A 22,516-nucleotide genomic window follows, 5' to 3' on the forward strand; every position below is an offset into this window, starting at 1 on the left:
CCTTCCTTTAAAAAGAACAGCTGCAGAGATTCTCTCAGATGCAGCTCACATCTACAGTGTTTAAAACACACCCCTCAACAAAGCAAAGGAACAAGATTAGCCAGTTCTGGTGGCACTGGTTTCTCACGCTCATTAGAAAACCAGGCGCCAAGGTGCTGCACTTGGAGGATGTGCATGAGAGAGAGAGACCAGGCTCAGTGCTGACAGCAGAGCGGTACACACTCGAAGCGTAGCCCAGCAGCACAGATAAGACTAGTGTGTGTGTGTGTCTGTGTGTGTATGTGAATTTATGCGTGTCACAGAGCAGTAATCTGAAGACTGCAGAGATAAGATAAGCCGTTGTAAGAAGACAGCTCTTTTTTTCCTTGGAGGGTGGCTATTACAGCGCTAAGCTTACACCTCACACATATTCTCAGGTTACTCTCATCAATTCTGCTTCTATCTGCATAGTCACTGCATTACACCGCCCCCACCCCCCAGTGCGAAGCTATCTGTGTGATGTATAATTAATGATCAGGGAGATGAGCAACTCAAGGTCAAGTCAGACCTGCCTCTATGTGATATGTAGCAGCAGAAGATGAACTAGACTTTAGGGAATAAGGGCACTGTGTCACCTGTGCACTGTATGTGATGGCCTCCGCCTCCTCGTCTGTCATGGTTGCCAACGTGTCTGTCAGCTCCTTTTCACATGGGTCATGTAGCCCTGGTCCACCTGAGCACACAAATAACCCATCTTACACAGAAAGTTCAATCAAACAATGGGGATGCATCAATTTGAAGTGGCATTTGTACTGCATCAACTTTAGAATGATAGAACTGATTATAACCAGTTGTAATATTCAATGTTTCTCGGCCAAAATAGAAAAAGTCAAAAAAGCTTGTTGGGTGGCTTTTATTGTCTATATTCTATTAAAAATAAGGTCATATACAAATATTTCAAAACAAATTCAGGGGCAAAAACACAAAACAATTGTGTTGGCATGCAATGCTGCACTTCAGAGTATTACATTAAATGACTAATATTAAATTAAATGTTTAAATGGCCCTTCAAGTTCAAGCTAACGTGCTAATTGGCATGTTAACCACATTAGCATTTTTGGCTAAGCTAACCCTTTATCATTTAATCTAACCTTGTTCCCTTCTACAACAGGTAGACTTTCACTCACTGTGGCTCCTTTAAAAAAGGCGTTTACATCATATTCGATTGTAAAAGCATCAATTGATGTGTCCAGACCTGCATCACCACTGATGCACTGACCTGTGCAGCAAGCAATATTGCCCATCCCATCAACCACAATACACAACACTTCCTGTCCTCAAAACAAGATCAGCAAAAAACAACAGCACTGCCCATGTAAGCACATTAAATATTAATACCTGCATCTTTCACTATTAATTAATTATGACCACATAAAAGCAAAAGGGGACTGGGAATAGATTGGTTATGGCTGCGATAGGGAAATGAGGTCACATTAGCTAGATGACTAAAAGCCTCACAAATGAAACTCAAAGCAGAAAATGATGCCGTCTTTCATTATTCAGATATTTTCCTCCTAATTTGTGTTGAATATCTATTCTAAGAGGAGGTTCATGAAAAGCCATTAATAAATGGTGTTTTTATTTCAGTAACTGCTTGGGGTAGCTGGATTTACTGGACAGTTTGCTGAGGGTAAGTAAGTGTGAAGAGAACAGGTTGGGGTTATTACAAAACCATAAAAGGGAGAAATGAAATGTGCTCAGCCACAGTCTCATGAAGAGCTTTTGCAGAATGATAAGCATCCAGCTCATCTAAATCTCCAAAATATTTAAGCCTGTGCCATTTCTTCTCTGCCTCTCTCGCTCTCGCTGTCTCTCGCTCTCGCTGTCTCTCGCTCTCGCTGTCTCTCGCTTCCATTGTTTACCTGCTGGTATGCTTACCTGGCAGTAATATCCCAGAGGCCAGGCACTCCATGACTCTGCGCAAAGCCTCTCCTGCACCTAGCGGCCGGTTACACGTAGCGATAGCCTTCTCACACAGCAGCTCCAGGGGCTACAAACAGGAAGATATGAGTTAAGGCCAAAGGACATTAACCCAACATTATCTAACAAACACCAATGACCAAAAGGCCTTTACATGCCAAACAAGATTTATTTATTTGATTCATTTCTACAATTTATTCGGCCGGCATGGTATCTTCCACACCAAACATGGTTTTTAGAAAGCAAAAATGCAACATTATTCTCTTCACCCTCTGTTCCATTTTTGGCGACAACCAAGATGACAGAGCAGTTGTCTTCCAGCAAACAGAACTTTTTCACAAATGTTATAAGGATCAAAATCTCCAAAAATAGCTCAAACAGAGCTACAACCATCCCATTTAAATGTGAAAGAACTCTTTCCTCATGCTAATTTCACTTTTCCAAAATGGACAGTATCACCATTTGTTCTGCTGGGAGCAAAGAATCTGTCCCATTTGTCTGTATTTTGTTACGTATGGAGCTGCTTCTCCATAATCAGCTCAAACTCCATTGAGAGCCTAGCTGTGAGTGAAAGCACTGAAATTAGGGTGGAGAAACTCTCCGTGATGAGAACTTTCTGTAACAGTGCAAACAGGGAAGAACTACCAGAACATTGTAAACAGGGGAGAACATTCTAGAACAGTGTGGAGAAGAAATTCCAGAACAGTGAGAATGGGGGAGATCATTCTGGAACAGTGTGAATGAAGGACAGCAATCTAGAACAGCATAAAAGTGCAGGAAATATTCATAAACAGAGTGAATGGGGTGGAGAACACTATAGAACAATGTGAATTGGGGAGTACACTGTAAAAGAGCTTGAATTGGGAGAACTGTATGAACAGGATTAGGTTAGGGTTAGGGTGTCCCAATTTTTGTTGAGATAGAGGGGTAGGATGAAGTGTTAGGGCTACATGGCCCTCCAAACGTTATTCAGAGGTACACTCCAAATGGAGTGTTATGAATAAAAAAAAGAAAAAGCAGCAAGATGGCTACATGAGCAACCAAAGAACCCCACAAATGCAAGTATTTTCTCAGTTAAAAAATTACGAACCATTGTATTATCTTTAGTTTAATGTTGTTTCAATGCATTATTTTCTTCATAACAAGCATAAAAAAAAATCACTAATAGCATGCCAATGTCTCGGTAGCTAGCAAGGTAGTTTTCTCGTTCTACCTTAAATAGTGTATTGGCAGTATTGGCACCGGAAGCGCCAGAATGTAACTGCTGTACCATTCTAACAAGAAGCTGATGAATAGCTGCTTCATATCATCAGAGAATTAGCAGTGGGCAATAATAAATAATTGTCTTATACCCCCTCTTTGGAATCTTATGATGCCCAAATGTAACTAAAGCCCAGCTGCAAGGTTGCTGAATTTTTTCCTTCTCTGCTAACACTGAAGACGGGCCGGGTCGCCTACAGAGCACTGCTAGTAGCCTGTTAATGAAGCAATGTTTTTATTTTGTTTTTTAATTTGAGGGATGTCCTATTTCATAGGGCAAGATTTCAACCACTACCCCTTGTAACTCAGTACCAAGGGGTTAAGGTGACTCTTGAAAACAAGGGGTAGGGGTGAAAAGAAGAATGGGATTAGGCCTACAACCATGTAAATTAGGGGAGAGGATTCTAGAACAGTGTAAATAGGGAGAACATTCCAGAACAGCATGAATTGGGGAAAGCACTCTAGAAAAGTCTAAACATGGGGGACTACATTCTCAAACAGTATGAATGTTTGGAATATTTGGGAACTATTTGAACAGGGTGAACATGGGTAACATTTTACAAGCATGCAAATGAGGGGTGAACATTCCAGAACAGTGCAAAGGGTAACATTCTAGAACTGTATGACGGGGGAAGCAGAACAGGTGAACATTCTACAACAGTGTGTATGGAGGGCATTCTAGAGCAGTGTGAACTTATTGTTAAAGCTTGTTATTCTTGTTATTCTATGTTGGGTCAGTTTGCTATGACCTTTAGAGGGACAATAACAGTTCCATTGTAGTTGAAGTACAGCAAGTCAAAAATGTGGAAAGTTCATATTTCATAGTACTCAGTACTCAATTATAAAGAAAAAGAGCAAAATGATAAGGTCAGAATTCATATTACACTTTTGGAGAAAAAACGGTTATCTGAGTGGCACCACTCATGTCACTGGGGAGGTACACTTTGTCCTGACTCTAAACATTTACTTTTCTGTTTACAAGTTAAAGAATGACAAGGGGCAAAAAAGCCTCTTTCTCCCAGGAAAGCAGTGCACATTTAAAACTTATTTAAAGTACAACTGGACATTACGGCCACTGTGGTTCCTTTGAGGGCACATTTATATTGTACCTTGGTGAAATAAAGTACCTGTACATAATATTTATTATTAAGGAATTCATTTAACAAGGAAAGTTCTGAGATTTAGTTAGGCAATTTTCCATTTGAAGTATTTTAGTATTTAAGAGTCCTGTCCCCTGCACCTAATGAAAGCATCTATCACATACTTACCCATCCTTTAAGAGGCTCCCATGCAGGTACTCTATTGCACTTGTCCCTTAGAATCCGTAAAACGATGACGCCTGATTTTAAGCCATTTACTCTTGCCTGAGGAAACATAGATCATGTGAGAGTGAGGCTGAAGTGCCAGTTCTTTTCAGAACATATTCACACAACTTCTACATCTCATTCTACTCTCTGTTAGTATGAGTGAGGTTGTGACCATAGATATCTTTATGTGAGCAGGGTCAAGCATGTTATGTTGAAACTATGAGGGACCCAAGTTGGGCAGGGAGGGAGAAGGGGTTGGGAGAGGAACAGTCCAGGAAAGCATTTGACAATCTTTTAATGACAAACAAGCAGGTAAAAAAAACAAAAAAACAAAACAAAACAAAAAAAAAAAGTAACAATTGCTTTTGTAGCCTTACGATGTGATGGATATTGTGGCTTATGATGTTGGAGTATGGATAAGTAGTCAGAGTCACTTAGAATGTAGTGTGTAGATTTTTTTTCAGGTCATAAGGCTACAATAACAATGAGAGAAACAGAGCGCCAACCTGGAACCATTTAGCATGTCGCAGAGAGGCCAGCGCCACCAGGCACCTCTGTCTATCCAGCAGGTCCGTCGGCTCGCTCGCCTCAGCGCTCTCTATCGGCGAGAAGAACGGGACAGGAAATCAAGTCAAACTCGCACACACACATACTTGTATGCACGCACACATACACACACACACATACACACACACACACACACAGACAATAAGACGAGGAAGGATCTGTTAAGGTTCAGCCATGAATCCAAGTGTTTAGGTTCTAAACCCTTTTCTGAAACACTTTTTTGAATGTACAGGTGATTCACTGAGCCATTACCCAATTTGAGAACAAATTGCAGGCAGCTATACTGCACTTGCACACACATGCACTTTCATAGAGTTTTTAATGGTAATTAAAGGTAAATGCATACAAGGTTGCTGTGCCACCATTGCAACAAGTCAGTTCACAAAATGTCTTCCTTTCTAAATATTCCACAATCAACTGTCTGTGGTATTATTAAATGATGGAAGGGTTTAGGCCACCGGACTCTGGAGAAGTGGAAACGTATTCAGTCGAGTGGTCGAATCACACTTTTATATCTGGCAGTCTGATGGATGAGTCTGTGCTTGGTGAATACCCGAAGAACATTACCTGCCTGACTGCATTGTTCCAACTGTAAAGTTTGGTGGAGGACGGATAATTCTATGGGGTCGTTTTTTTAGGGGTTGGCCTAAGTCCCTTAGTTCCAGTGTAGGGAAATCTTAATGCTTCAGAAGACCAAGACATTTTGGACAATTGTATAATTGTCCAACTTTGGGTGAACAGTTTGGGGAAGACCCTTTTCTGTTCCTGTGCCCCAGTGCACAAATGTAGGTCCATAAAGGAATGGCTGAGTTGGTTTGGTTTGGAATAACTTGACCAGCCCACACAAAGCCCTGACCTCAACCCCACTGAACACCTCTGGAGTGAACTAGAACAGAGATTGCAAGGCAGGAGCTCTCGTCCAACGTCAATCTCACTCTTCTGAATCTCACTCTTCTGGATGAATGGGCAAAAATTCCCACAAACACACTCCCAAAATCTTGTAGAAAGCATCCCAGAAGAGAGGAAGCTGTTATAGCTGCAAAGAGGGACTAACTCCATGTTAATGCCCATGTATTTAGAATGGGGTGTCACAAAACCTCCTGCAGGTGTAACATGTAGGTGTCCCAACACTTTTGTCCATATAGTGTAGTTGAAGTTTTCGTAAAGAAAAATGTCACAGGAGTATTTTTTACACATTTTAACACAGACATAAAAGTGTGTCATATCTGTTATCTAGAATTGAAAAGACAGAACAAAGTACAATGTATTTCTAATTCTAGGGTACTGATTTCCTTTTTGATTTTTCGGGGTGGAATGGCATCCTCTTGCATCCGCCTTCAATTCAAGCCCTAATCACTGCAGTCTTCTTTCTTTGATGTTGCTGTCCTAAATTTTCCTCTCAAACATGGGAACAGCTAACCCAAATACTGTGACATGTTCAAAACATGTTACAGAAAAGTATTTAGAACCTAAACATTTGGATTTACAGCGCGGGAGGAGTCGGCCGAAGTCCAGTGCATCCAAACGAGATGAGAATTCCATGCTATCTCATTGGCTGGCTGGAAACTAGGGTGGGGGTTTGTGGTTGGGTGGGATTTGCCAAAAGCTCTTAGCATGCACAGAATGAGTTTCTATATGAAACTCACTAAAACTAGCAGCCTAAAGAGCATGACTGTGTTGAAAGAAGAGGGGGAACATGGCTTAGACCTGAAGATATCTGCACATGCTAAGACTTTAAGCAAATCGGTGCCGGACTTGTGCTTGGATTGACACTGGAGTAAATGTTCACATGCAGTAGGCACCATTAGAACACTTACATCCATCAGAGAGAAAGAAGAGAAAATGTATACACGCAAATATACACACATGCGCACAGAAAAAGATCTCTCTTCTTCTCTTCCACCCAAACAGTTATTCAAGCTGAATATTTTTATTCATTTAGTTAATTCTTGCATTGTTTACTCCTTAGAAGCAATCTCCGGGCAGAAATTCATGAAGATGCTGCGCTTTGATATAGTGCGTGCACAATGAACGCCATAAAGAAATAATAAATGAAAAGGTAACGCTTCAAGGAAATGGTGGAGAGGGAGGAAAGGAGTGGAGGAGATTAATCACAGAGGCTTATGTGGAGGATCATGTGCTGCTAATGAGAACGTTAGTCTTTATTTTGCTTTTCCTGGATGGGTTTTAATCAGACCAACACAGCTGAGACCTTCTTAAGTGGAGCGTCTGTCAACTTGATATAAAGCTTTTCTCTCTTCCTCTCTCTCTCTCTCTCTCTCTCTCTCTCTGTCCCTCCCCCCAGACTGGTTAAAGGAAAACCAATTCTTTACTGTTAATTTTTTATCAAAGAACATTTAAAAATAAGCTTGATTATTATATGATCTGTCATATAAACGCTTAGTATGCCTCATATCAAATCAGCCTAAGACTTTGTTACAATTCAATTAAAGGATTTTATCTAGGATAAAATATACTGTAAACAATTAGACCTCCACACACAAATTCTTCATTTGCTCGATGATCCACAGTAGATGTGGGCTCACTTTTTTGCCCCCCTCCTAGAGTGTGCTTTTCGGACCATTACAAATATGCCCAGGAAAATCAATTACTCTTTGACTTCCTCTTTGCGGGCAGATTTAGAACAGCGGAATATTGATTGGTGGACTGGTGGACATAAGGTGGGGGATAAAATATTTACAGCTGGGGGCTGGGACAGATTAGGGTGGGGAAAGCAGCGTGTAGCCGACAGGGATGCTGTATCTACTTCTCCTCCTGTGCGCATGTGCCTGTGGGTGCTTGTTTTTGTACATTTTCAGGACAAAAGTGGTCTGAGTTGGTGGAAAAGCTGGAAAATAACCCACAGTACCAACAAATTGGTCTTGACTAATTATTTTGTCTTTTTTTTAGAACATTTCTTTTTAGTTATTGAGGTTGAAGCTTGAGTTAGGCTGAGATAATTCACAAATTCATAAATTCATTTTCATTTCCAGTCAAAACAACAAGTTATTAATTGAGAGGTGTTGAGGTCCATTGAGAACAATGGACTGGCCACTAGCGTCCAGACCTCAACATCACTGAATGTGTTTGAGATTACTTGGATCATAAAGGAAAAGATTGTACACTTAATACTAAATCCTGTTATATTTAGTTGAGGCTCCTGTGTAATGTTCTGTTAAATATATGTTTGCTGCTTGTGTGTATGACAGTTTTACCAGAAATTAAATGAATGGCATTACGAATGGTATTCTCTAACTTCTGCATAGTACTGCATGTATAAAAATGATAAGAATTTTAAGTATGACTATGTCCTGACAATGTATAAAAACAAGCATGTGTGTATGTGTGTGTTCTGATGAGTCCTATCTGGACGATCATAGATTGAGCCGTACCTCAAAGGGACAGGGCCCTTGACCCTGCTGAGGAAATACGAGAGGTGCTGTGATCTATATCCAATCCCTCTCTCCCTCCCTCCGTCCTGTCAGCCCTTTCTCTCCCTCTGTCCTGTCATCCCTCACTTGAGCACAGTGTCCAGCAGTGGAAGTGTAGTAAAGATGGATGTGAGTGAGCAATGAGAGTATCGATTTCTAAACCTGGATACACCCCTGTTCCACTTCCCACCACAATCTCCATCATCAGAGCAGATCAGATCACAGACAAAGAGAGAAAGAGAGTAGAGTAAAGAGAAAATAGAGAGACCAAGCAAGAGAGAGAGAGGATCGAAGAAACTATGGAAGGTGTGAGGCAACAAAGAAAAAAGAATGACAAAGCACAAAAAAGAAGAAAGACAAGAAACTAAAAAAAGAAAAAAGAAAAGCAACAGAAACAGAGCAAGAAAGACAGAAAAAATACAGAAAACAACAGAGCGAGAAAGAGGAAAAAAAACGAGAATGAGAGAGAGGGAGTGAGAGAGAGGGAGACTCATATGCAGTAAGAGCAAGTGTGTGTGTAAATGAGGGGTTTCCTCTTTTATCTCTCCGTCCTCCCACCCTCCTCTCCTCCCTCAGAAGGGGGAGGGAGAAAGCAGCCCACTCAGACCACTGTGTTTGTGTGTGTGAATGACAAAGAATGACACAGATACTGAAAATTAGGCCTGGCCCAAACAGCCTTTGGCAAGACTCAATTATCTCTAAAAACAAGATTATTTACAATTAATTACACATAATTTTAAGTTTGCTCATTACTGCAGTTCAAAATATATACAGCTGTATATATGTAACAATGTATTATCAATCCTGCTGAAGCTGAGCTGCTCACAAGCTTCATTCTCATCAGAGCCTCACGGTATTAGTAGATAAGTACTGCTACACTCACATATTTGAGAGGTTTCATTAAACTTTTTGAGTCTCTATGGCCATTCAGTCTCCTATCATATATTCATCTATGAACATATTTCTTAACATCTGATTATTTAAAGTGTCCCGACAAATGTGTTTCCTGTCTGAGGCATCTTTGCTCTTTTAACTTCAAAGTGGAAAGCAGTTCAGTTTGTTGTACTGTGAGGTGAAGTAATGTGGAAGCCTAGCAAAAATGTACAAGTTACTCAACTAAACCACCTATAACGTATTTATTTTTAACATTATCCATATATGACCAATTGATTCTCTATCAAAAGGCCCTTGTTATTTTAATTTATTGCAGTTTGCGCATCAGTTTTTGTGGCTTAAAAAATGTAATGTACTGAATGCTATTCAAAATATTAAGGCCAGTAATACTGAAAAATGTTTTATCTTTTGCAAATGTGCTGAGAAAGGCAGGAGAGCGGTGTATTTGCATTTAAGTTGGTGAGTGTAATTGTTTATTTTTTGTGATGGAGAATGAATGCCTTCCTATGTTCATGCAAACGGTGTGTTTCTTTGCCCAGATCCTCTTTCAGTCACAAAATTTTTCTTTCTCTGTGCTTAGGACTTGCTCTCACACACGTTTGTACCTTGTTCTCCTGTCTCGCTGTCCTCTCTCATCTGTGGAGAGGTGAGTGTGACCTTCAGTGTGAGTTTGGGTTCAGTTGTGCTGCGAACCAGGATGGCTGCCTCGGGGATAGAGCACTGCACCTCGTACTTCTCCTCCGTCAGCTTCTGTCAGTGGTCAAGGTCAAAGGAAACAGTGTTACAAAGAAATCACAATACCAGAGCCAGTTTATGGGGAGCAGAGTGCTAGAAGAAAACCTGCAAACCTCAATGAATAAAATTGAATGGAAAAGTGAATGTTTCTATACCAAACAGGTTTTTATGCAGTAGGATGCTATCCTCACTGCTACTGCGTGTTGACTAGTTGGAGAGCTGATCATTGAGGCCATTCATACTCACTTATAATTATTAATTCAATTATTACACATTAATTATAAACACTATTAACTTATATAAGACAGATAGAAAGATAAAACTGGACAAAAGCACGAAAAGTAAATCAATAAATAATTTCACAGTGTACCACTGCTCAAAAAACAAATCACAGAAAACAAACTGATGGAGCAATAAAGAGTAGAAATATCACCCTTCATCACTTGGATTGTGGTAAATACACACATTATTTAAAATGAAAATGAAGCAGAAAACATGTCATAGGACAATGTGGCTGAGCTGAGTAGATTGCTTATTTGATCCTGAGCTGTTATCGGTTATAAGTTCTCTGTTAACTATTCCAACACTGGCAGCTGATGAGCTAATTATTTACTCTTTCAGGTGATAAAGTCACCAACAATATTGCATTAACAGTAAATGCCATTTTTAGAATTTGTGAAGAGTTCGCTAAGGTGATGTTATCTAGCTATTCTAACATCAATAGCACCTAGCAGTTTCTTTTAAAGACAATGTTGATTATTTTAGTCATCTGTTAAGTAGGTGGTAAATTAACTTCTTTCAATAAGTCCTGCCAAATCTGTTCTTTTTTTTTTAATGTGCAGAAAAAAAATGCCTTAAGATGGTCAGTATTTTGTCAGTTAAAATCTGATTAGCAGTCCACATGTCTAAGTCTATGTTTACTCATTCCTGTGCACTGTTTATCAGTCTGGCAGAAAACCCTTTTGCAAACCAATACCCCCATCCCATGGCAATAGTGAGCCTTTTGGAGCAAGATGTAATGTACAATAAAATTATCACATTTTGAATAGCTATTCATAGTTATTCAACAGTTTTCTTTTTTATATATTTGCATGTTTGCTTATTACAGTTAAATTGGCTACCCCACACATCTCACAAAAACAGCAGTCTCTAGTCATGTTGGTCAAATGGACCCTTTCAACTGAAGTAGGCGGTTCAGGGACACACTGAGCATCAAAATAGTTTTTGGAATAGTTTTCGAAGCTAAATTCACAGGGATGTAATTCAATTTAGATTCCTTAGAAAATAATCATGAAATCTTAATTTCACCATCATTCAATCATTTTTAAATGATTCAAATCATTTCAGGTGCTCGCAAAAATGTGATTTCTTTCTGAGGTATCTTTGCTCTTTTAGCTTTAACGGCTGTGTGAAAAGTGGTGCAGTTTGTTGTATTCAGATGCGAAGTGACATGGACGGCTGGCATGACCTAAACCCATTTCAATTCAATATAACATTATTACATTCTAGCATCAAGGCTAAAAACTTAGAATCAGCCAGTGGTTTTAGGTAATGGTCCATGCTCACAATGCATACACAGAGAGGCTTATGAGGAGGCGTGGAGAGTGTTGAGGTTTGATTTAATATAATATAGTGTGGCATGCAGGCTCAGTGTTAGATTGGACTATAATCCATTCTATTAATTCCAGCCACACACACCTCCAATCTCTGCCGCTCTTTTCATGTAAACGAGAGAATTCAATTACTTTTCCCCCACCACTGATCTACAGTGTGTATCAGGCTGTGTGAAAGGCAGTAATCACAGGGAAGACACATAGTGTCTCATTCTTGCCTCTATGCATACAGAGGATGTACTGCTTCTCATTCACTAATGCTTTGACTGACGAGAGAGAGAGAGAGAGAGAGAGAGAGAGAGAGAAGAGCGAAAAAAAAACAATTTAGAAAGACTTTCCCAAATATATTAAAAAAATATGCATATGCATAAATTTAAAAATTAGTAATCATTCTTGGAGAGGGGCACACAGCCCCCCTCACTGCTAAATATGTAAAGAAGTCACCATTTGAGAGACAGTAACCCTCCTTATATTATTAATACCCCCATCATTCTGATACACACACACACACACCGCTGTTGTCAGAAGAAAACCTTGTATCTCCTGTTGCCCTTTATATTGTGTGTAAATTTTATGATGAATGGACCAAAAGAAATGACTCAAAATGACTTGGAAGAAAATCTTGTTGCAGTGATTTGCATTAAAAGTGAAGTAGGTTATTTCCTTCTCATGTAAAGTTAACAATCTGGAGATATGAGGTTTTGTGTATGTGTGTGTGTGTGTGTGTGTGTGTGAGTGTGTGTGTGTGTGAGTGTGTGTGAGTGTGTATAAGCACCAACTAGGTATGGCATGCCCTTCCGCCATCCTAGCAGACATTGACTAGATGTCTCATTAAGAAACACCCTGGCTGGCAAGTTTAGATTAATTACACACAATGAATATAAGCAAACTGGGTGTGTTAGTCTCTGTGCTTTTCCCCCGTCAGCAGCACCTGCAACACTAAACACTTTACATGTTCATCACACTCAACATGTACTAGGACTGTACTTTATGGTCTGAAAAAAAATTATGTGAATTGCATTATGAACACGTGTGCTCATTCACTCAGAACCTATAACAGGGCAGCCAACAATAAAGACGCCATTGGAGTGTCTTTCATACAGCAATAGAATTCATAGTAGCAAATAGAAAACTCCAATTTCACATGCTCATCCATTTTGCTATAACCAACATGGACATGCATTCACACAAACTACTCCGGGGGCAGACTGCAATGAGACAAAAGGGGTCAAAGACAGAGACTCTGAATGGATCACCAATGAGATGCTAAGTTTAATAAGGGTTATTTCAGTTCAATCTTTATATGAGGAAAGAATTATGTTTGCGGTCTCTGTACCTCAATCTGCTGGGGTAAGTTGTCACAGACAGTGCTCAGCAGCGTCTGTGTGGGTTTCTCTCGGCACATGAGCACCAGCTCCAAATCCATATCGTCTTTTATCAGCAGCCCTTTAGCCACCAGGCCAATCCGCACCACTCCACACAGAACTTTGCCTCCGTCAGCACTACTGCTGCTGCTACTGCCTTCACTAAAACAAAGAAAGAAAGAGGGAGGGGGAGAGAAGGAGAGACATTATACATACTATAATACTATAATAATATTCACATAGTTATTAATCTTAGCCCCTTAAACTCCTGAGTTATTATTTAGTTATTAATCTTAAAACATATTATTTCACAACACTTATGGAAATGCCATTTTTGTTTACATAATAAAATTGAAACATAATACACATAAATCCCTAAATCAAGTCTGCACAAATACAAGCACATTCTGCTCTGCACAGTCAGTCAATTCCCCAAACATGGATTAAGCCTAGTCTTTTTAGTCTAGCCTAAGGCTTAATCTGGGACTGGGGAACTGACCCTATGTGTAACATTACTGACTTCAGTAATCATTTTGGTTATACTGCAATACTGACATAAGAGTATATGGATCATTCTGAACTCCAGGTCTGTCATTTTGGTCAACAGCCCCCTGAAATAATTTCAGCATAAAAAATTATAATTTAGGTAATTTAAGTTATATTTAGGTGACTCCCAGCCGTTGCTGCAGTTACACTCACTTGGTGCTTCCTTCTGCTGATTCGTCAGTGCTAGCCTCTGCCTCCGCCTCTGCCTCCTCCTCTTGGGTGCTGGTTGGGTTCGGCTGACCACCTTGGGACTGGTCCAGCCAATCAGAGACATGTTTGAGGGCACACTCGACAGTGGAGACAAGACTCTGTACAGCCTCCAGGTCCTCGGAGGATGGGTAGATGGTGGAGTGTTTGGCCATCACGTGACGGTCATCATTTCCGAATGAGCGGATGGACCTCTGAGTGAACAGAAAAGGAGAAAGACTTTAAGAAAAAGGTTCAGAGTCTCTGTCCTGGAGCACTACACACACAGCACACACACATGTACAAAAAGTATTCAGACATCTATGCGCCCTTCCAAAATTAAGAGCATTAGGAATTGCCTTTAGGAAGTAAACTGACCAAATCCATGCTTACTTTCGGCTAATCTTTTGATACACTTGTAATCCTAAAACACAAACAGCCTTTTTCTCTTATAAGCACTCAGTGTCAATCTTGGCCTTCCTGCCGCACATATTCCCATCTCACCAACTTTTAACTTTTTTGCCTTCACTGACTTCTGCTATTCATTCTATGTCTTTGAAAGTGAGGGAATGCATGTGTTTGGAAGGTAAAAGCTGAGGAAAAATGTATTCAACACTTGATTAAAGTTTAATCAATCAAGTTCACCTTGAAGCCTAAACAAATATCTACATGAGCAGTGCTTCCACAGCGCACATGGCAATCATTAAAGTACATTCGCATATATGAAGAATTTACAGTTTATGTAAATTACAATTTATGTAACTAGATTACAGAAAATACAGACAAGTAAATAATACAGATTAATATAAAAAAAAAAACTTGCCAAGCACATTTTGGATATCCACACTTTTGGTTCATCAAGCTAATTACCACTAGAAAACAGTTGCAGCATCACATCTTAAGCTGGGCCTGTATTACATGATTTTATTGTGATTTTAACCCCAATTTGCCCCTTTACATAAACTGGGTCGTATGTATCTGACACTGCGGATGATCTGTTTGTGTAAGAGGGAAACGAGTCAAGCTATAGCATTCTGTGTGAGCTCCAGTGTGATCTGAGGCCTTCTAATATTTTCACACGTTTGATTTTTTACCCTTCCTGGATCAGGGCCTTGTTGTGACAGAAGGGCTTGTGTGGTCTAAAGCAGTCACTGTACCGGCCTGTAGTGATGAAGAACGAGTTGAGTCATAAGGCGAAGCTCTCTGTTTACCAGTCAGTCTATATCCCATCCCTCACCTATGGTCATGAGCTGTGGGTAATGACCGAAAGTACGAGATTATGAATACAAGCGGCGGAAATGAGCTTTCTTCGTAGGATGGTGGGCTACACTCTATTTGATAGAGTGAGGAGCTCTGTCATCTGGAAGGAGCTCAGAGTAGAGCTGCTACTCCTCCGCATTCACAGGAGCCAGCTGAGGTGGTTCGGGCATCTGATCCGGATGCCCGCTGGACGCCGGGGGGTGTACCAGGCACGGCCTACTGGGACAAGAACCCATGGTCATCCTAGGACATGGTGGAGGGATTATGTCTCCAAGTTGGCCTGGTAGCGGCTTGGGGTCCCCGGGAATGAGCTGGAGGAATTTGCGGGGAACAGGGTCATCTGGGATTCTCTGCTCTTTCAACTGCTACCACGACCCTATGTGGACTAAGCGGTTAACAATGATGATGATGATAATGCTTTTTACTATTTGAAATATCTGCAAGTCGTGTAGTGTAAGATGGTTCAAGATGTAACTGAACAAGCTATTCAGGCAACAGCCAATGAGACAGCTAGGAGAGAGAAAAAGTGACCACATGGGTGGTGCTTGTTTATCATAAAGAAGCAAATTAAGCCTGTAAATTTAAAAAAAAGTTTTAGTTTAAAAAGTTTGTTTTTTTAAACACACCTACGTAGTTTTGTTAATGAAAAACTGTATGCATTTGTAACGGCAGTTTAATAGCGGTTTAAAAACCACATACCCTGTTTTGGCTTTATTGTCCTGTGAGTGTGCCCTCCTGGCAAAAGACAAGAATCTCTAGTGATAGTCAGAAGTCTGGCTAGCAAAACTAAGCCACTTATTATAGAACATCGAACACAAGGATGCTGCATTAACCTGCCTGCCTCCACTGCCAATCACAGAATGTGTGTGTGTGTGTGCGCGCGCGCGCGTGTGTGTGTGTGTACACTGCGTATCATCCTTACAAGTGGAAAATCAATTTCAGCTTGGTGACAGGCACTCTGCAACCTTTTTTAATCAGGCACTGAGCCCTGGCACCCTGTCTCCATCTATCTATCCATCCATCCATCTGTCCATCCTCTCTTCTTTCTCTCTGTCCTTCCTGAGACATTCAGTTATCGAACTACTGTCTGTGTCTCTCAATCAACCTCTCATTCCCCTCTCTGGCCCTTATGCTCTACAGAGGGGTCCTGCTTGCCCTCCCTTCATGCAACTCATCCTCCCTCACCACCCATGAGAGACTGATACTGACATTCATATGTTTCTATGCAGAGAGCACTGGTTCTAAAATATGACTAGCTGAGCAACTTCAATAGCCATTGTAAAATACTCAATGTAAACACATATATTTCAATTCTGGTTATAACAATTCTGTGTTCATACTAGGGGTGGGAATCTGTAGGCACCTCACGAGTCGATTCGATTACAATTCAGAGGGCTGCGATGCGATTATAAAACGATTATCAATGCATCTCGATGCATCTTTTTTTCCTATAGACTCTTTTGTTTCTCACTGTGTGACGACTTGGTACTTTTAAAGCAAAATATTTGTAATGACCCATAATGAATTTACTTCCAATATCTTTTATTAATAAATCCACTGTATAAAAGATACTCTAAGCTTCCTTTATTGTTGGATGCAGATTTTTCCCACATGAGTGTGCAAGCTCTAAGAGCACAATTCTGATTTTATAAGCTTGTTTTGTTTACTCAAAGAAAGGACAGAATGAGATCAATGTATGGCATTCTCCTTTATGTGCTTTCTGGTTCAAAAAGGCTGATGTGAGAAAAAAAAAAAATCTATGAATTACCATCTTTTTTCAGTTCTTTACAAATAGCATCAGCATCAGTGCTGAGAAATATGTTATGTAACAGAAAAGAGCAGATTAAATGGCAGAATCTTTACATTATCTGAAGCTTCTTTGAACCTTTAAAAAGGTTCCTAAAACTCACACTTCTCTTTTTCATAGATGGTTATATAGGGAACCAAATATGGATCTTCAGTAACATTGCTCAAACAACCCTTTGTGGCCCCTTTATTTATAACAGTGTAAAAGTAAAATTTCTACCAAATTCTCTTTTGAAACAGTCTTATAATTTACTGTGTATTTTCATATTATATTATATATTACTTTGGGAATTCATACAATGTTCGGTCCATGAGCAGGTAATGTAATGTTTAAGAATACACAATTAAGGAGTGAGATAAAATATTCTCTCACAAACTTTCATTACTGGTGCCTCTGTGTGGACTGCTCCACTGCATTTTTTTCAAACTGAGAAGTCTTTCACTGGGTTAAAGCACTAAATTAACACATTTCCATATTCAGATCATTCTAAAGTTCAGCATTCTTACGGAAAGGCTTCTCTGCTTCATACATTAGTGCAGATTTTGCTGAGCCACTGAAAGGTGAAGGAACACAATATCCCTCTAATTTATTCCTGTCCATTCACTGCCTGCCTGTTCACTCCTCTATATCCTTTCTTCAGAGTTCAGTGCCACATCTCTTCCACAGTGCCATCGTTACCTTTCTCTGGCCTGGATCTATACTCCACAGCAGATCTGCACAATATCAGATCAGTGCCATTCTCTCACACCTCCCTGGAGAGGGAGTGACCTTTAACAGAATATAGACATAAAACTGGATTCATCCATCTTCACCATGACAGGGCTGTATAAGTGGTGCTTCATAAAAAGCTGAATTTATTCCTTTTAACCTGGGTTCACATTTTGCCAGCTAGAGTATCAGATTTGTTTGTATGAATGTCATGTACAAACAGTTCAGTGTCACTCAGTATCCATATAGGCTGATGGGAACAAACACAAGCAAATAAAGTTTCCTCGCTGTAACAATGAACATTGAGGCTAGTTCAGACGAAAAACGAGTAAAGAAAGAAAATGGTGGAGAAGACAAAACGATGGTCGAAGACAAAAAAGAAGATGGAGATTAAGGCCGGGTCATACCTAAAAAAAGTATAATCAGAATTTCTTGTTTCTAAATAGAAAAATTGGTGATTACATTGCTCCCATTTTCAGTCATTAGTGCTCTGGAATTAAGCCATAAATAACTGTGGTAAACCATGAAGGATTATATTGTCACAATTTGACAACTTGTCCAAACCACTGGGACACTTAAGCTGTTGGGAAAATACTTCCTCACACAGGAATTTTCCACATACAGCATGTTGCAATCTAGGAAACCCACGAAAGAGAAAGTGGGAAATTTGCTCTGGAGCATAATGGTTACTTACTGTTTTGTACCAGTTAATGGTTTTAACCATCCTTGGCCAACAGCAGCAAAGCACAAATACAACCATATTTAGAATTATTTTTAATATTATGTGGCAAGCTGTTTAAAATTAAACTTGGCTGTTATCTGTTATCTTTGCAAACATAGGCCATGCTCATCTTTCAGAGATCAGTGTTAGGTTATTTGTCATTTGATTATATCACCCTACCACCCAGTCTGAGGTGAGATATCACAGAGAGAAAGCAGAAGAGCAAAAATATCTTGTTAATCAGAGGTGATGGTGCTTACTCATTTCCATTTGGATCTCATTCATTAGAAGCAGTTTGGCTTTAAAGAAGAGTTTTTGTTGACAGAAAGTGTAAGAAGCATAAGTTTTACAGAAACATAATTAGTTAAAAATAAATAAATAGATAAACAAACAAACAAACATTCTGAACCAGTTTGTAGGTATAAGCAAGAATTTTCAGTCATAAGTAAAAAAAAAAAAAAGAACAGAACTTTTGACCAACAGTTTAGCTATAGCTCTATTTTCCCCTAGAAGGCAGTAAAGAGCCTGCAATGTACATTTTGTTCAGAAGTTCTACTCTGTTTAGTCAAAAGAAGGAACCAAAAAGACTACTGCAGCCGTCTAAAGGCTACCACACACTGGAGGAAAGGTGTAGCAGCAGCAGGTAGTGCAAAGAGCAGCTTTACTACAAATGAAATGTCATTAAAAGCATTAAGAAGCATCGAGCTCAAACCCAGGCATAAAAATCCAGCCACACCACTTTTTTATCCTCTACTCGTAACAATTTAATGAAACAGAACTTTCCACATCAATCAATGATTTTTAAAATAACAGATCAGTCGTTAAAATAGCGCTGTCAGTTATGTGTTGTCATTGAGACACAGTATAGTATTTCTGCTGGATAAATGCTATTTGTGGCAACAGGTACCAAATAATAATGCATCTCTAATTCTTAATCATAGCAGCACACAGCTGCGCTACAAACAAACTGTAAAAAAAAATCACTGACAGAATATACCCAGAAACCAGCGTGGGTGGATTTGACGTTATTGTGGAGGTTCTGGTCTGATGACCTGGGCGATTATCTTATGCCAATTTATTTTGTTGTTTATTCACAATATAACAGTAGAAACTCTCAATTGCTGGCTAATATGTCAGCATCCTGCAGCTAATCTTCACCAATACTACTGACATACCGTTCTACAAACATTTAAATCAAACACTTTGTCATTAATATATATTCTGACATTTATTCAGTACTTTCTCATAGTCAGTTTGCTGCATTTTGTGTGCGCTTATTGGCAGTGACAAGTGTTTGAGAGCTTCTGTATGTAAGAGAGTGTAAAGTTTATGAGGCGTTTCTAATAGGAGTCAATTCACAGTCATAAAGCCTCTCTGCTGGAATGTGTACTAGTGTGTTCAAAAGCCAAGGAGGAGCTCTGCATCTTAATTACACTGTCACACACACACACACACAAGCTTTTACATTAAAACATTAGTAAATGCTACAGCCTTTCAGGCAAACAATGACACAATGCAAAAGAAAAAAAAAACAGCATAAAAAAATGCACAAAAAAGCCTAACACAAAGACAAAGACTCTCCAACAACAACAACAAAAAAAACAACAGTGGGAACGTAGACATAGTTATATGGAACTAGTTTGTAGGGAGGAGTAAGAATTGGTTCAAAGAATCAAATGGTTATAAAATAAAATAAAATAAAAAAAATGGACATTTGACAATTTATCTCATCTCTTAACATTATACACCAGAGAGCAGTGTAGAGTCTGCATCTGACATTTTGGTCAGAGGTTCTAATCGGTTTAGTCAAAAGAGTGCTGCAGCCGTCTAAAGGCTACCACACACCGGAGGAGAGTCACCCCACAGGAGACGGCACAGCTATAACACAAATGAAGAGTCATGACATACACCAATAAATATCAAACTCAAGCTCATTTTACACTCTAGTTATAAAGATTGAATGGAAAATAATTTCAGTATAATTTAGAGAATTTCACATTTGACATAAGCTAACCAACTCAAACTTGCTGTTTTCAAGTTACATTACATTACATTACATTTAGCAGACGCTTTTATCCAAAGCGACTTACAAATAATGTGGTACATAAAACAATAATGTGGTACATAGAACAAGTTAAAAAAGGTAGGAGGTGAAAAGTGTTATGCTGTGACTAGGTTAGAAATATTAGCTAAAGTAAGATGAATAGCATAAAGACTTCAAATTGGCTGCTTTTTTCTGTGTAAAGTTTAGGCTACATGTCACCTACTTAGTTCTATGTGAACATCTGCCAAAAATGAGATATGATGCAAATAAAATAAAATGAATCTGAAACAAACAGAACAAACAAAATAGACCATAGTCCACAGACAGTCCATCACAACTAAAATGGCAGCACCACACATGTATTTCAGGACTTCCAGCAGCAAAAACACCCAGAGGAAAAGGGAGCAATCAGTGAAATTACAGGACCAAAATACAAACGGCCTACACCCAAAACTCCTGCTTAAAAACATCTAAGACTAGCTGCATCATTTTCTATCAATTAAAGTTATTTTTACACGCTATTTTGTTGTTGACTTAATACTTTTTCTTTCAACTAATTTTAGCCTGCACTAAGCAGAGCTTATTTCTTAGGTCAGAAACATTAGAGAACCAGGCCAACAAACTCAACCTATGTTTTTACATTACTGTCAACAACTCAGAGCATTAGATAAAGATGTGTATTTTGGAGGCCAAAATGAACTCTTGTTCCTAAAACCATTCCCAAACAATGAGTGCAGTGCTCAAAGAGGCCACAGCCAGTGGAGAATACCACTGCCATGAAGAGGCAAACCTGGTACTGCAAACATGTTTGGACCCAGGTTTTCCCAGCAGAACATTGCCTAGAGCACTCCCTTCCCTGGCTTGTCCTCTCCCCCCATAAGGAATGTTTTGTTTGAATAGTGTACATACAAAAGTACATCTACCTACTCTGAAGTTTCTGACTAACTTCCCTTTAGTGCTATTTCATTGTAAGTGATGGTCTTCATGGGCCAAGAGATCACACATTTAATTAAGTTAATTTTTTTAGATGTCACTAATTACATTAAGCATTTACAGCTCCTGTATGATCTGTCAGCTACATTACAACACACAGCTACATTACAACATCTGTGCGTGTGTTGCCGTGAAAGCGATGCAGGAATTGATTACACTTTCCCAATTGAAAGATCTTTCCAGTCAGAGCACTCAGCTGAAGAGCTCTGCAGGTAAACTGCCCCATACGTCAGCCTGAACTAACCACAACTCGATGGCTTCCTGGTTCAGGTTTATGTTTGTCCTGACCTCTATTTTAGTAGGCTAAATTTCCAAAATGAAATAATCTATGATATAATTTGAAATGCTCTTTTGCACATTTTTTCAAACAGGCCACTGGCATCTGCCATGTTGCCAGGTGTGAGAACCCATTCCATTTCTGCCTATATTGTGGGATAACAGTGTAAATCAGCGAGGCTTGGAATTGGCCAATGTTCACTCCAATCAATCGTCAATAAGCCCTTTTATTTTTATTTTGAATGAGCCATGTTACAGTTTTATGATGTCAACAATAAGAGCCACCCAAGTACATGTTTGCATTTGATTGTGTTAGTAGACACAGCAATTATTATTGATCTTAATTATTTGTTAAAAAAAATAAATAAAATTGATACACCACGAGTTTTAAAAATCAAGAGAAGAAGTTCTTACTTCTAACTGGTCTTATAACACCTTATTTAAGACAGCTAATCAGACCACTTTATCAGTCTACACTAAGCTAAAATAATAACTGCAAATGAACAAAAAATCTAATTAAATTGTTAATTGCAATTATTTGTATAGCATCTTATCACCAGTTAAAATGTTATAATTGTGACAGGCCTAAGCTCCAGCCTACATGTTCTGTGTCAGCATATGCTTTTAGCAAGAAGTGTGAGCTTCAGGTAGAGGGTAAAGAAGTGCATAATTGTCTCTGGAACATTGTTGCCTCATTCTATTTTCACTCATGTGGTGGTAAAGATATCAAAACTTACCATAAAAAAATCATATTCAGGGCACAAATTCTACATATACATGCAAAATACTAAACTCTATATAACCAAAAATCAGACAGTGTGTGTGTGTGTCAGTAGCGGGCAGAG

General features: G+C 39.3%; 1 protein-coding gene across 6 annotated transcripts in view; it reads right to left on the reverse strand.

Moving 5' to 3' along the window:
- LOC108433544 (spermatid perinuclear RNA binding protein) overlaps positions 1–22,516 on the reverse strand; it is a 110,093-nt gene that overhangs the window by 21,065 nt on the left and 66,512 nt on the right. For all 6 annotated transcript variants that reach the window (XM_017708178.2, XM_017708179.2, XM_017708182.2 and 3 more), the window contains exons 4-10: positions 13,830–14,077; positions 13,103–13,292; positions 10,024–10,168; positions 5,033–5,124; positions 4,488–4,583; positions 1,918–2,029; positions 615–712 (exon numbers count right to left, since the gene is read on the reverse strand). In XM_017708178.2, the coding sequence (XP_017563667.1) occupies positions 615–712; positions 1,918–2,029; positions 4,488–4,583; positions 5,033–5,124; positions 10,024–10,168; positions 13,103–13,292; positions 13,830–14,077 (981 nt within the window). The remainder of the gene's footprint in view (positions 1–614; positions 713–1,917; positions 2,030–4,487; positions 4,584–5,032; positions 5,125–10,023; positions 10,169–13,102; positions 13,293–13,829; positions 14,078–22,516) is intronic.

Source organism: Pygocentrus nattereri, chromosome 18 (genome assembly GCF_015220715.1).
Source record: "Pygocentrus nattereri isolate fPygNat1 chromosome 18, fPygNat1.pri, whole genome shotgun sequence".
Classification (NCBI taxonomy): domain Eukaryota; kingdom Metazoa; phylum Chordata; class Actinopteri; order Characiformes; family Serrasalmidae; genus Pygocentrus; species Pygocentrus nattereri.